Source organism: Electrona antarctica (assembly GCF_951216825.1).
Source record: "Electrona antarctica genome assembly, chromosome: 7".
NCBI classification, from domain to species: domain Eukaryota; kingdom Metazoa; phylum Chordata; class Actinopteri; order Myctophiformes; family Myctophidae; genus Electrona; species Electrona antarctica.
The window spans coordinates 34702860-34718541 of record NC_136812.1 but is presented as its reverse complement, the minus strand read 5'-3'; the positions used below and the strand labels follow the sequence as shown (position 1 = coordinate 34718541).

The 15682-nt window shown below is 42.0% G+C and overlaps 2 protein-coding genes across 2 annotated transcripts; one reads left to right on the top strand and one right to left on the bottom strand.

Moving 5' to 3' along the window:
• Positions 1-894: 894 nt before the first annotated feature.
• bcl6aa (BCL6A transcription repressor a) lies at positions 895-8375 on the top strand. Its single transcript, XM_079505046.1, has 9 exons — positions 895-935; positions 3065-3236; positions 3637-3858; positions 3982-4950; positions 5795-5970; positions 6115-6282; positions 6415-6545; positions 6887-7024; positions 7135-8375. The coding sequence occupies exons 1-9, from the start codon at positions 905-907 to the stop codon at positions 7276-7278; spliced, it is 2151 nt and encodes a 716-aa protein (XP_079361172.1). The 5' UTR covers positions 895-904; the 3' UTR covers positions 7279-8375.
• A 2257-nt stretch (positions 8376-10632) lies between these two features.
• On the bottom strand, positions 10633-15403 carry smx5. The gene is made up of 5 exons (XM_079505076.1): positions 15264-15403; positions 14716-14783; positions 14481-14511; positions 14325-14384; positions 10633-11486 (listed from the first exon to the last, which is right to left on the bottom strand). The coding sequence occupies exons 1-5, from the start codon at positions 15264-15266 to the stop codon at positions 11361-11363; spliced, it is 288 nt and encodes a 95-aa protein (XP_079361202.1). The 5' UTR covers positions 15267-15403; the 3' UTR covers positions 10633-11360.
• Positions 15404-15682: the final 279 nt, after the last annotated feature.

The window sequence follows — 15682 nt, the reverse complement described above, 5'->3', positions numbered from 1 at the left end:
CCAAAACTCGCCAAATATCCTCTTCTAGTATCAGTATGGATCATAGTAGGTATGGATGCAGCGCACCCTTTAAACGTGTAAAACACGCACATACAGTACAGTACATACATCGAAAGCCGCAGCAGTTATGGGCTACATTTCATGATCCTTATTCCGTATCCCATTCCCTTCTACGACAAACCCTCGGTGATGATACGCAGCAGTCCGGAGCTTTGTTTGAAGACAGGAGACTGGAAATAGATTAAAAATGAAAAGGAGAGGGAAAAAAACGTCCACATGAGGTTGAGAAATACATCAGATATCCAGCGTACAGTGTAGCATGATACATGGCATCCAATGTGTTTCAATCGGGGCAAAAGCGGCGCAGGGACATGTGCTTATGTCATGGAATATGAATTAAGACAGGTTACACTTCGTCGCACGACGGTGTTGCGCGCCGAATATGGCCGAACTACAAGCCCACGACGCGTTGCGCGGCTCGCGCGTCGTGGGCTTGTAGATCGACTATTTTCGCCGCGCGACGAAACACAAATCCAGGCTTTGGTTCTTCTGAGAACCTAGGGGGCGGGGCTTAAGGAACCGTCTACGTCGCCAGCTTGTCGTCCTATGTCTGGACGCAACCAATTGAAAAGGGGGGGACACAGAACATACAAAGACAATTTATCCTAAAATGCAGAAAAAACAAATAATTTTCGATCTGTAATTGAATAATTACAATTTATTATAACCGTTACAAAAGTCCCTGCGCACAAGATGCGCCTATTTGTCCACTTTCGTGAGTTCACGTGTTGACCCCGTGAGAAAAAGGACTCTCCCCTGCCTTGTCAAAGTGGTACGACCGCAGACTCAAATTCCGAGAATTGAGCACGGATGATTCTTAGAACTGGGGTTCTTAGAAGTGGTGATGCAAGAAGTTTCTAGGAAAGCGCTACCAGGTGATTTTTTAAATTCCCTTTTCCTCTAATTTGGCGCGAAGTAGTTGACTTTATCTGTCACCTCAATGCTGATGTTTTTTCGTTTTGCTATGTTTAAATTGCATTTCATGTTATTTTTTTATTTTAGTGTAAAATGTTTCTTATCCTAAGAGCCCGGTGTGGCTGCGTGTGATCTTGGGTTTTGTGTTTGGAGGTTCAGTTTTTGCACGTTAGGAGACAGGAGCTGCGCTGAATGAGGATCCATACTGTTGAATGGTTCCTTCTCTAGTGACAGTGACAGTGGCGTTGACAGATCAGATCGCGTTGCACTAGTCCTTCTCTGGTGGGCTGGAAATTGGAATGGAAGTGAACCCGTCTCTCCATCGGGCATGACGCCGTAATAAAAAAAAAGCCAAAATCTTAATCGAGAGCAATCACTTGGATAGATTTAACAAAAAGCCGTAGATGCGTTTTGGAGTTAGTGGCTTTTACAGAATGTTAACTTGTAACAGTACATCTGTGGTGGTGTTGTTGTTGTGTCTGGAGCTTTTTAGCTGCGCTCTGATTTGCTTTGACAGCGCTGTGTTTTTTAACGCATCTGACGGCATCTTCGCCCGCCGTTCATGTCAAAGCTAAACTTTCCTGGCAACATGTCTATTATATTTAACTCAGAGAGTGTACAAATAGAACCAAATGCACCCGGAGAACCTCCTTTAGATGGTGTTTTTAGTTTTGGTTGCATGAAACAAGCCCCGTGGCTGACGTTAGGCTACATTGTAGCGGAAACACTGGAGCTCACATCTGCTACAATGTTTCCTCCGCTCAAGAAGAAACATTGTCGCACTTAACTTTAGTCACACCGCTGTGCACAGCCTGGCTGGCACGCTGCGACCCACTCCAATTAAACAGCGCTTAATTGAAATGTGACCGTTAATGTAGCTGGTAGTGAAGTGGATTGGATTTAAACCTGCCAAAAACGGTCAATGATAATGAGGGATAACGTTAATTTGTGAGAATAAAATTGCTATGAGATCGCTTAAAATAGCTGTTGTATCAAGATATTGGATCAATCAATATCGGTTTAGACTGCATGTCTGCATTATATGGTTTAACTGTAAGTGACACTGTATTCGATTATTTAACTTAATGTTGCATTATATTATTTAAATGTATGCTGTATTCAACTCTTTAACTTTATTTTCGTAGTGCTTCCAGTTGCAGGCTAGATTCCTGGCAATGAACAGAGCAGATCCCCTCGTAAATCTGTCTGTTATGGAATCTACTCCTATTTTGAGTTTGTAAAACGGCGCCTCTCAATAGTATGCAGTTAATCGTTTTAAGAAATAGGCCTGTCTACAACTTTGTGTTGATAAACAGTCGCCTAGTGCCTATAGTATATCGGTCGTATAGTCAGTAGGCTACGCATGAACGCGGGCTCTGTTGCCCAATTGTGCCTATTTCACTTAATCTTAAATCTTGTGCCATTTTTAGATGTTATAAAACAATGTGATGGTAATTTCCGTCTGGTCAGACATAACATTGTCATGTATTATCTGCCTCATCCTAAATTGTGTCAAATCGTCGCCTCATCCACCGAATGGAAACTCCAGAAAATTATAGACTAAACACCCTTTTTGTTGTAGCTTAAGCTATCCAGTGAGAAATGGAACATATATTGTTGGCTCTCTAAATGACACTTTTCTCAAAATTATATTTTCATATTAATTTAGAAAATTACATAGGAGATGCACCCACAACCATCAGCTGTCATGGCCAATGCATTCCTTTATATTTGTCATTGATAAGACTGGCAGGTTTATGTTCGTTATCACGCACTGTATGTATATCAAATACGTAACTTTTCATGTGTGTAAAAATATGAGAAACATTTACAGCAGCTACTAACTGTCAACCGGTGGTTGATTCTGTAAATGTTACTGGCAGTAGAATGGCGCCGCCTTCTGGCAAACGTTTCGCACGTCTGACAGTTCAAGAGTGGTTATACAGTAAATAGGCTAATTGGTGAATATTACTTTATCAAACGTTGGGTCTTCACATGGTTTGGGTATACCTATAACTCCTTCTAACCCCACTTTCCACCACCAAAACATAAACAGTGGAATAATAAGTATATCATGTTCTCTTTCCAGATCTTGACAAAATGGCTTGCGCAGCCGACAGCTGCATACAATTCACACGCCATGCAAGTGATGTGTTGCTCAACTTGAACCGTCTGCGTAGCAGGGATATTCTTACAGATGTCACCATCTTGGTTAACAGACAGCAGTTCCGTGCACACAAGACTGTTCTCATGGCTTGCAGGTGTGTAGAATTTGTCATGCATGTGTGTAAAGTCTGATGAGAGCAATGTTTTCAGAAACTGCTCTGAGAGATGTTTCTGGCGGTGGCTCAGGGGTAGAGTGGCTGGATGGTAACCGCAAGGTTGCCTGTTCGAACCCGGGCTCCCCCAGAGTTAGTGTCGAAGTGTCCTTGAGCAAGACACTGAACCCCTAATTGCTCCCGATGTGCTGGCTAGTGCCTTGCATGGTTTCTGCCGCCATCGGTGTATGAATGTGTGTGTGAATGGATGAATTGATGCACAATCTATGTAAAGCGCCTTGGATAAAGGCGCTATATAAATGCACCATTTACCATTTTACCATTTTAGAGCTAATTGACTGACCATTATCCATTATCTCTCCTTTTTGTTTGATGATTACAGTGGGCTCTTTTACACAATCTTTACTGACTCCCACAAGTGCAACCTTAACGCCATCAGTCTGGATCCAAAAGTGGACCCGGAGGGTTTTGCCATTCTCCTGGAGTTCATGTACACATCCCGTCTGACGCTGAAAGAGAGCCTGATCATGGCTATCATGAACACAGCCATATACCTGCAGATGGACCATGTTGTGGACACCTGCCACAGATTCATCAAATCCAGGTTGGTGAACAAAGTGGTTGTAGCGCCTGTTCTGATTGACATGGAGCCCGATGGTAAAATGAGTCTGACACCTGTTGCACGCTCCTCTGCGTTGTTTCGTTCACTCTGTATTTTTCTCCACAGTGATCCCACCGTCAAGCTGGCCAGAGATGAGTTTTTGGTTAGCCCCTTGGTGTTACCTCAGGATGTCCACGCTTACCGACCCCATGACGTAGTTGACAGTTTGCACGGCCGCGTAGCCCAGTTCAGGGACGGGAGGCCCTATGGTTCGAACATGTTCAGTGGGGTCGGCACGCCCAGCAACTATCATCTCTATGGTCAGTTTCCTATGCCGGGATTCCCTTTCCCTCTCTGCAAGCTGACAGACGCCAAAAACACTTTTACAGACCTGGCGAAGGGTGGCATTCACAAGCACTGCTCTCCGCACGACAGTGCCGTTAGGGCCGATTACACCAGAGCAGTCAGCAACAGCTCTTCCAGCATCATCCATTCCACCTACGCCTCTAGGGAGGTAGGGAGAGACGACGAGATGAGGAAGGAGATTCACGAGGGATTCGGCCAGTCTGTTGGTCTCGGCCCCAGGAAGCGCACGTTTCCTGGCTTGTCCCTGGAGCAGCATCAGCAGCAGAAGGACATGGGCAAAGAGCTGCCTCCTCCCACGGAGGAGGACATGCTTCATCAGCATTACCCCCTGGGGATTGCCTCCTCTGCTGGCCGCAAGAGCCTGATGAACAGCCCGCAGAGCCCGCTCAAATCGGACTGCCAGCCCAACTCCCCCACAGAGTCGAGCAGCAGCAAGAACGCCGGCCTCTCCCAGGCTGCCCGCACCCAAGCTCCACAAGGGACGCAGGACCCCAAGGCCCGCAACTGGAAGAAGTACAAGTTCATTGTGCTCAACCAGACGCCCAAGGAGGACGAGGCCGATGGACTGCGGGATCCTGGGATCCGCTCGCCCCCGCGCCTCGGTCTGACATCCTACCTCCACCCCAATGACCAAGAGCACCTTGACCCGCAAACGACAACCAAGAGTAGCGAGCATGGCGAGGATCTACCGGCCCCCCAGGCCAGTCGCCTCAACAGCCTCATTAACAGGTGAGCAGAACAGAACTGCACTTTCATCAAAGTTGAAAAGCTGGCAAGCAAAGATCGATTATTAGTCACTGGCGCAATATGCACAGCCTCTGTGAAATTACATTTTTAGTCTTTCATTTTGAATGTTACTGGAAAATTGAAATACAAAGCAAGATCCCCTGTCAATTGAACTTTATTACACTCTTGAGTAAATGAACACTGCGAACAGGATGATTACTTGTTGTATCAGTTTACATTTACCCAATGTGTATAATGTTAAACACATGAACCTTTCACTAATCTCCTTTCCAGCTAAAGGTGGTGCTGTACCTTAGACCAGGGGTTCTCAACCTGACTTGTGACCTCTCGGGGGGGCAGAATTATTTATTATATCAGCACACATAGTACATGCATAAACTTTCCTTAATGATTTATTTTATGATGCATTTTCTTTATTATTAAAGTTATTGTAGCGGTCAATTTGTATTGGGGGTGGGGAGGGGGGCAGGGGTCACAAGACATGGCCAAAGCATTTCCGGGGGTCCTAGGTCCCCAGCCAAAAAACGTTAAGAACCCCTGCCTTAGACAACATTTAAACCCTATGTACTTAGTTGACTTGGGTTGCCCACCAAATCTCTTCAACAAAAAATAGCATATCTACAAGCTCTGCCACGTTGTGAGCTTGTAGATATGCTATTTTCACTGGATGTTCACCCCAGAAAAGTGATCAAAAAACAAATATGCTTTTGAAATGTAGGCTACTGCCCTTTTAGAGTTCCAGTGGTCTGTGGTCTGTACGGGTGCCATTTATTTGTAAGACTAAGTTCTATCACATGTGTACTATTTGTTTTTCTATGTTCCCCAGAGCACTGGAAGGATCACAGAGGAATGGTGACAGCCATCCTTCTCACTACAAGAGGAACTGCTCTTCCTGTGGCTCTCAGTCTCCCCAGCACTCTGAAATTTGCCCCAACACATCGGGGTCTCGTTTGACAGAGGAGATGGCAGAACTGCACTCAGAATACTCTGACTCCAGCTGTGGTGAGAAAATGTGACTGATTTATAGAGCAAAATTCCAAGATACACAATTCCATATCTTTGGCTAATATAAATCGACAAACTATTATGAATTTACTCCTAAACGTTTAAATCAATTCAATGGTGTTTTTTTCCCACCCTCAACAGAAAACGGTACATTCTTTTGTAACGAATGTGATTCAAAGTTTGCTGACGATGAAGCCCTTAAACAACACATGCTTCAGATGCACAGCGATAAGCCATACAAGTGTGACCGTTGTCAGGCAGCTTTCCGCTACAAGGGAAACCTTGCCAGCCACAAGACGGTTCACACAGGTAACATGAACAACAACAAACTTAAGTTTGGATTTATTTTATTTTGTATCTATTGGTGGTAATGGTGGCACATTCTTCTGAAGGCATGTGCTCTTGCTAGGCCTATTACTGAAAATGTTGCTATGTTTTCAGGAGAAAAGCCGTATCGTTGTAATATCTGTGGTGCTCAGTTCAACCGACCAGCTAACCTCAAGACCCACACTCGAATCCACTCAGGAGAAAAGCCATACAAATGTGAGACATGCGGAGCTCGTTTTGTACAGGTGAGCCCCTCTTGAGATAGCTCAATGTTAATACTTTACTTAAGGTTTTGGATTTCCTTCTTTTTTCTTCCTGTAAAAGGTAGAGACTAATGGCTTTTAACAAAACAAAACAGAATGCTAACGCACGTCGCACATGGATCCATCATCTTCAATTTATTGAAGGCAAAATGTGAGAAGTGTTCGGCTTTTGCCCTCAATACATAGAAGATGATGGATCCATGAGTGTGCTGAGCTGACCCGTGTTTTGTTGTCACAATTGTGCACCTGGCATAGTTTAAAAGATCAGGAGCTATATGTGCGCTTCTTCTCTTTGATTAATGGCTTTTCACATGTGGTTTTAGGTTGCTCATCTCCGTGCCCATGTGTTGATTCACACTGGTGAGAAGCCATATCCATGTGAGATCTGTGGAACACGCTTCCGTCACCTGCAGACACTTAAGAGTCACCTGCGTATACACACAGGAGAAAAGCCCTATCATGTAAGTAGAGTAGTAGACAAACAAAACAGTTATTCAGTGGCCGATACAGTAGTATACATACAGTACACTTATAATGTACCTTTTTTATGATCTTTTCTTTCCCCCTCCAGTGTGAGAAATGCAACTTGCACTTCCGCCACAAAAGTCAGCTACGACTACATCTTCGACAGAAGCACGGAGCCATTACCAACACAAAGATCCAATACCGTCTGTCTACCCCGGACATGCCAACAGACTTGACAAAGACATGCTGAACAATGGGATGGGTGCAATCGTGACCATGGCATTTGAAGTTCTCCAACTTGTACAATCATCCAAACTTGTAGTGCCACACTGTGTTGATTTAGATTTAAAAAAGAGGAATTAACTGGCAATGAATGCCATCTAAACGGGTTTCCACTACATGTGAACATAGAGCCATTTATGGCATCTTAGTCACTTTATTGTTTCTATATAAATATGAATATATAGCTATGGGAGTGTTTCTAAGCTTTGAAGGTACGCATATGAAGCTTTATTTTGTTGAAGGATGGAATGTAAACAATCCATTTTTTTGAGGATACAGTATTTTATATCAAAGAACTTACTTTTCTGAAAGTATTGAAATTTTGATTGACGGGTGGTACATATATTTTAAGATAATGGAATTTCTGGCAGTATAAAATAGTTGTCTATACATTTCTATCTATGTACATGTAGAACATGTCAAGTTGCCATACTCGTGTGAAAGAGACTGGGACAAAAGTATAATTTCAATTGATATTACAATGGGTTTTATTCTAAATCGTATCAGACTGCTGCTCTTCAAAACAAAAAAAGGATTTGCATGAGGCATTACTGCTGTTGCCAACTGTCAACATACATTAAGTGGGCAACTGCATAACTATTGTCACATAATGTGTAATTATATCTATGTGATTGCTCTCTGCTGGCAGAGCCAATCTGCAACTTAAGTGTTGAAATATGCATTTCAAGGTACTGCTTTGTTATGACCAAGAAAATATTTTGCTTCAATTGTATTTGTATTGATGTGATTTATTTTTTTCTTAAGTGAAGGTTTACAGTTTTGGTCATTGTTCTAGAACCTACAGTAAAGTTGTGTAAGTGTCAATCTGTTTGTACTGTACATACACTGTGTATTCAATGTGCCTTTATCTATGGTGACTGAATACATTTCCATTCAGCCCAATTCTATTAAGGTACAACTCAAGGACACCACTTGTCCTGAATTCCTGCGTGTGTGGGAGTGCGTGCGCATTTGTATATAGTTTTTATGCTCCGTCTCTAAACATGCAAATTCATCATTGCTTGAGCTGTAAATCTTCAGGATTTTTTTTTTGATTGAGCTTTTTTTTTTAAAACTACATTAAACTTATTGTACAACGTTATTGATGTATGAATGTAAAATAAAGGTATTGAATTTCTATGTATTAACCTCTGAGTGAAGCGTTGACCTTTGAAGAACAATTGAACCAGGTGTAATCAGGATAGTATACAATTCTTCATACATTTGAGTACACAGCTGCTGGGGATTTTCTGGCCCAATCACACAAATTATTTGAAAAGATCTATGAGCCATGGCATCTTTGAAGGTAAATGGTAAATGGTGCATTTATATAGCGCCTTTATCCAAGGCGCTTTACATAGATTGTGCATTACATTCACCCATTCACACACACATTCATACACCGATTGCGGCGGAAGCCATGCAAGGTACCAACCAGCACATCGGGAGCAAATTTGGGGTTCAGTGTCTTGCCCAAGGACACTTCGACATGTAACCAGGAGGAGCCGGGATTCGAACCGCCGACCCATGGATCATTGGACGACCTGCTATACCTCTTGAGCCACAGTCGCCCCGGCCTCGGCCTCTGCCAGTCCACACCCCAGACTGTGTGTGCACAATTGGCACAGAATACTGATATAGTAAAAAAAAAGAAAAAAAAAAGGATAATAGTTATTACAATGTGTGCCTGTCACAAAATCCCAAGGCACACCAGATTGCCTCGGCACACTGTTAGTGGTATTTGACTATGTCAAAAGGAGAGGTTGAAAGAGAGTTCTGTTTCCATGTCACTCCTCAGTGGTTTCTGAGCATGCATGAAGATTATTCAGATCATACAATTGCATAGAGAATATTTAACTTTATAGCATACTGCACAGAATAAACTATCATACTGATATAACGGTCATGTCACTCATGTTGGTGATGATTGATTGAAGTATTTATTAACAGTTTCTACGTCTCTAAAATTTAGAGACGTACAAATATACACTTCTATATAATCAAAAACAGGAAATCATCATAAAAGGAGGTAAAATGGGGAAAAAAACATGATGTTATATCAGTAAGTGGATACAATGCGAGATGACAAGTTTCAGAATCCCTCCTTTTCTTTGCACTCCTCACATCTTATGATTTATTTATTTTTCCTGGAGGAAAAGTGTGTAGTGTTTAGTTTTCCTGTGTAAGGTAATTTGTAACATTCAACTATGACTTTAGCCCTAGTATTACTATGAATGGCATTTAGAATGATGTCCTTAATGTCATGGTAACATCATACTCTGCGAATATGAAATCCCCTGTCAAACTCTTTTTGTTTTATCCTTACGTGATACCTGCTAAATGAATCAAGTTTCCGCCATTCTGCATCTTCTCTGGTGTTGACATAAACAATCGCTGGAAACATGTGGAAGACAATAGAATCCACATAGGCCTTTGGACATTTCTCATGGTTGCAATCATCAAAATGGTCTACTGTTTCACACAAGCACATGGGAACATTTTAAAAATGGTCTCAGTTCTACAATCAACTATCCGTTACAGTTTTGACTAATTTCTTCAACTTCATTCATGGAGTGGCTCTAGTTGTCTTTGCAAATAAAGCTCATGCTTCACAAGCCCATATGCATCACCAGATGCACTGTTTAATCTTTAACCTTGTATACATAGATAGATCAAGGCTCTACTATTATATATATGCAGAATATTTTCCTGCTTATTATTCATGGATGAACAGCATAATTTCACATATATTCACACACCAAATAATCCTCTTCTTAAAGGACCACTTCACCACTTTTCAACTTCTCTTCCTATAATTGGTCCTCACTAATGTTCATGATAAAATACCACCATTTTTTCCTACTCAGTCTGTGTCTCATAGGAAGGCTGTGGGCAGTTCAGAAACCCGTCCACCAGTGACATCGATGGTGAATCCAAGCTAATAGAAACGGCAGGCTTTCTTTTCCTGAAAAGTTGCAATGCAAAAGTTGAAGCCATCGTTCTCACGATAATAAAAATCTAAATATATTTTAAAACAAATCTTGTTTAAAAATAAATCTGCCTAATGATGATGTCACTGGTGGACGGGTGTCCGAACTGCCCAAAGCCCTCCTATGAGACACAGACTGAGTAGGAAAAAATTGTGGTGTTTTATCATGAACATTAGTGAGGACCAATTATATGAAGAGATGTTGAAAAGTGGTGAAGTGGTCCTTTAACTAATGACCAAAACAGAGAAAGAAAAGATCTCATCATAATTCTAATTTCAAATCAAAGTTATTTCCATGTGAATAGAAATACAGTAGCGAATAAACAAAGCCAATTTATACCAATAATTGAACTTTTATTTCAAACCGTGAAAAACCTAACTCTTAACAATTTATCCACAAAAACAAAATGTCTCAGGATGGGCACAAAAATGAAGGAACCCTTGTGCACCGCCACACCCTGATCTGCCAAACCACAATGTTGTTACAAAAACAAAACCAAACAAAAATGTCTACAAACCCACAAGTCATAATTGGATAAATCTTTACACTACAAGTAACACTGTGGTTTGCAAGAAATAGACATTAAAACAGATGTTAACTCAGGATACATGGATTTGCAGTCACATCTTGTTTGTGGCAACGATTCATCAACAATTTACACAAAAACAAAAGTATCAAATATGCAGGGAACAAAATATAGCTGAAGCAGTAGTGGCCATTATCCTACACTCTTTTGAAAGATGTGAGATACAAGAACACGCAGGGGATGTGTGGGATACCGACGGGCATAGATCCCATCCCCAACATATTGTACATAATTGGGTCATGTTAACACTAGGAATGCATAATTGGGTAATGGCCTTTATTGCTTCATGACAAAGCTGACATATTTGACACATATCTGGTTTGCATTAACGCAACACATTAACTCAAACGTTGTACCCCTCGAGTCCCCAACCCCAGGCCCACCCTGCAGACATTGTACCCCTCGAGTCCCCAACCCCAGGCCCACCCTGCAAACGATGTCACTTCCTGACGCCAGCCCAACCCTGCAAGCATGTCACTGTTTTTGTTGCATTGCTTCTTTGCGTGCGGCATCTTGCAGAAGTTGTGTGTCTACTTCATCTGCAGGTAACTGGACGTATCGGACCACAGACCCACGGATGAAACAATTCTTCACAGACAACTGGGGAAAAGTAAAGAAAAGGTGAAAAGATGATGTGTTATCCAGTCAGTTTTACAATTTAGGCATTTAGCAGACAGTCTAAATCAAGAGCGACTTACAGTAAGCAAGAACAAAAACATGGTAATACATAAAAATAGTCATCAAGACTCATACGCAAGCTAAGAACCTAACAGTGGAATATCTATATAATGAAACAATGCATATATAATACACTATAGAGTGCTATGTCTACATAAAAAAGTTGAGCATTTGCATACTGTATGGCTGTAAAGTCGTCAATGCTAGTGCTACGGCAATATCTATGGGCTAAGATGGAGTCTGTGGAGTTCTGAAGATAGAGTAAAGAAGGCGATTAACTACATTAACCCCGGCGTCCCTATTTGGGGCATACGGTGTCATTATAGGCAAACATTATACAAAAATCACACCCGTGTGAAGTGAGGGGCGCTCTTATCATCTTACAACATGTTTGTTTAAGCAACAGGTGCTAATGTTTGTTTATGTCCTCAAAACAAACATTAGATTTCTCTTTAGTCTATGGCGTTTTCTTAAACAAACATTAAAGACATATATAAGAGCCCCTCAAAAACCTTCGAAATAAGATCTACAAGCAGTATGGGTGGGAGGGACTGAGGGCTTTCTCTTCTTTCCTTTCTTCTTTTCATAAAAATGTTTTTTTGTTTTATACTGTACCACTACCAATTATATAATAATTTATAACCCGTTCTTAATAAAACTAATTTGACAAAAAAAAAGCACATCTACTTTAATAGAGCACAGACATCTGACATGATCACTGCCGCTAGAGGGTGCTATCCCTCTGGGTCGCAGCTTTTTGTATTAGAATTCCCATAGGGGAATCTGAGATTGCATCATACAGACAGGTTTCTTATTTACAAACATTGAGGTGCCAGTTTCATGTAATCAATTCACAACAGATCCCCAAACCTGTTGTTTTGGGGAGCGTTGGTTTCAGTTCATTCAACCTCATGTTGGCTGGTGAGACGCTCCTAGCGAGACATATACATCATCCCGCAACAGTATTGCATGCCGAGAACAGCTGACATACAAGCTCACATTGCGTCGTGTCACGTGGATGCGGCCGCTGTGAGCTTGGAGGACTGCTGTTCTCTGCACGCAACACCTCCGGCAAAGTATAAATTAGGTTTGAGGGGATACAGCTGCACAATCAAGGTGTGGTTTGGGGGGACAAATGCTTTGAAACAACATGAACCAAGGTATATATATTTCAACAGGTAGAGATCACAGTAAACAGACATCCTAAAGCTATTTCTTCCACACTGGGAGGAAAAAAGCATCTGAAACTTACTACACGAGTGCTTAGCCCTTTCGGAACCCTCTGTTACCTTTAATGAAGTTTGGACGTCGGTACCCTAGGGTCCCTGATTGCTTATTCTACTCTCCATAGGTTGCAGATTTACCCACTCTCTGTTCAAGGAGAGCCGTGCCACCGCTTGAGTGTTGGTGAGATGTTTCAAAGATGCATAACACAGCTATAGGAGACAACGGAAACGTGTGCGAAACGGCATTAACCGCCGATGCCGTTAAGTATTTTTAATCTTTTTTTGAAGTTTTGGCTTCTCTGAAAATCTCTTCCTCACTTCCCATGTCCCGCCTCCCACGACACAACAGCGTTATAAACATCCTGCATGTACGCGGTCGGCCAATCAGAGGCAGTAACTAGGACGCGCAGCTAGCCAGTGGGTGTGAGCACACTTTAGATTCCATGCGCGGACAGAAGCTGTGTTTTGCATTATTTCCGAGTTTTTAGACAGCTGGTGGATGGAAATGAAGCTCCACCCACGCAGCAGGTTGTCGCGTCAGCTAGATTCCCGGAAAAGCTTTCCCCAGCGGCATTCGGCTGCATGGGTGGAGCTTCATTTCCATCCACCAGCTGTCTAAAAACTCGAAAATGACACAAAACACAGCTTCCTTTGGCCGCGCATGGAAGTTCAAGTGTGCCCAGGCTGAGTCTCGGTGCAGGAGGCGGTACAATGGGAAGTCAATAAGGAAGTCAAGGAAGAGAGAGGAGAGAAGTTCAGCGAAGCAAAAAACCCAAAACAAAACAAAAGGGTTAGTAAATACTTAACGGCATCGGCGGTTAATGCCGTTTCGCACACGTTTCCGCTGTCTCCTATAGCTGTGTTATGCATCTTTGAAACATCTCACCAACACTCAAGCGGCGGTGCGGCTCTCCGTGAACAGTGTGTAAATGTGCGTCCTATGGAGACTGGAGTGGAATAAGCGATCAGGGACCCTAGGGTACTGACGCCCAAACTTCAGAAAAGGTAACCGAGGGTCCCGAAAGGGGCTAATGAGTGCTGTGACCACTTTTCATTGCATTTAATGAGCAGTCGTATTCTTTGTGAATGAATATATCAATGGGTTTGTTACCGGCTGGCATTTCATTGCCCCAACCTCAGGACTGGCTGCATCAACACCACAACATTAAAACAGAGATTACGGACTAGACTGCTGGTTTATAAAGCAGTTTATAATCGCAGCACCCATTGAGGAAACTGACTGATGCGACTGGCATTGATTAACAAAACCTTGTATCTGTTCAGTTTTAGTTTAAAAAAAACTCCACCGTAGACATTGTATGAGCTATTTTCTATCAATGAATTCTGTGCAAGTGATTAGTTTGCTGCCTCCTACATGCGCAAATTCTAAACGGGAGGTATGCGGGTCAAAGGTTGCTATTGCAACTTACTGTAGATACCAGATTATAGAATCTAAGATGCAACCAATAAGCATGATAATTATTTTCATTGAAGAGATTTGTATAATGATGTGTGAATGTAAAGCTGAGCGTACCATGTGTGGATATTTCTCTGGATCTGTGACACTGATGTCTGTCAGCTTGATGTTCAGATACTGAAACACACAAGAGAAAACAAACATTAGTATCAGATACATTTACAGAAAATAAAACAAAAGGAAATAAGCAAAGTGAGTGAATTGTATACTAACCTGGTCCACGGAGTGAAGTGTTCCACAGATGCTGGAATGAATAATAAAAAATATGAATAGTATATCATAGGTTACTGTATATTTTCAACAGGGAAGTTATTAGAGGCTTTATTTTCATGTGCTGTGTAGCCTACAGGAGGTGCTCTGTCACCAGATGGTCACTGAAAAACACACACACACACACACACACACACACACACACACACACGGTGGTGGTGGCGGCATGTGCACTGACCTCAGGTCGTTCTTGAGCTCCACGACCACATCTTTCCCCACCAGAGATTTGAAAAACGAGTAGAAAAGCTGAAAATAAAGTCTTCAATTATTAGACAGCACTGAGACAATAATAATTAATAAACAAATAAAACCAAAAGGTAGAACTACTAGGACAGAAGGAAGAGAGGATGGTAGGTGGCAGCGGTGGCCGAACGGATAGCGGAGCGGTCTTGATACCAGTTCGAATCAGCGGTCCGACACGTTAAAATTACCGCCCTTGAACAAGGCATTGAACCACTACGATGAAATGTGTTCTATGAGCAGGGCCTGGCTGGAAACAAGCTCTTGAGCTTAGCCCAGATACCCTGGGTAAATATAGTAATCATTTCATTTCATTTCAGTCTGTGTAAAGTAAACCAACCGACCAACGCATTTGCAATGATTTCGTGCAGGTAATTACAGTGGGCTGAATGATATTGGAATTTATTCGGACTAAATATCTCATAATATCTCATCTCATGTTTTGTAATAAAACATTAAAACGTTAAAACACGCTCAGTTTCTCACCATTGTGAACGAAGTTCCGCCGTTCGTCTGAGGTTGATGACGTTGACGTATCTTGTTGCGTCACATTTCTGCGACGGGATCACGATCCCATCGCTTGTGAGTTAACCGTTAATAATAATCGTTTAACATTATAATATGTCAAAGGCTAATTTGTGTAAACAAACACATTCCAATTGCTGCCAAGTGTCCACATAAAGAGTTATTTAAATGTTCGTGCAGCGACTATTTTTGTAACTATTAAACTTTACTTCGTGAGCTTGTACAAAAATAAAACAGCCAATCTTTTGCACCAGTAAAAGTATTCAATCAAATTGTGTCAATCAATCACACAATGGCTTCCAATCCTTAGCTTCCAATCACAGTGTGACCGTCCCTCTGGCTTATGGGATCATGGATCAGACATCATACAATTCATACAT

Excerpts from the sequence above, each read along its gene's own strand:
- bcl6aa (XM_079505046.1), top strand. The coding sequence starts at position 905 with ATGCAAGAAGTTTCTAGGAAAGCGCTACCAG. Across the intron at positions 3,237-3,636 it reads ACTGTTCTCATGGCTTGCAG|TGGGCTCTTTTACACAATCT; the intron begins GTGTGTAGAATT and ends TGATGATTACAG. Across the intron at positions 6,546-6,886 it reads GCGGAGCTCGTTTTGTACAG|GTTGCTCATCTCCGTGCCCA; the intron begins GTGAGCCCCTCT and ends ATGTGGTTTTAG.
- smx5 (XM_079505076.1), bottom strand. Across the intron at positions 14,385-14,480 it reads CACTTCACTCCGTGGACCAG|TATCTGAACATCAAGCTGAC; the intron begins GTTAGTATACAA and ends TGTGTGTTTCAG. Across the intron at positions 11,487-14,324 it reads CAGAGAAATATCCACACATG|TTGTCTGTGAAGAATTGTTT; the intron begins GTACGCTCAGCT and ends ACTTTTCCCCAG.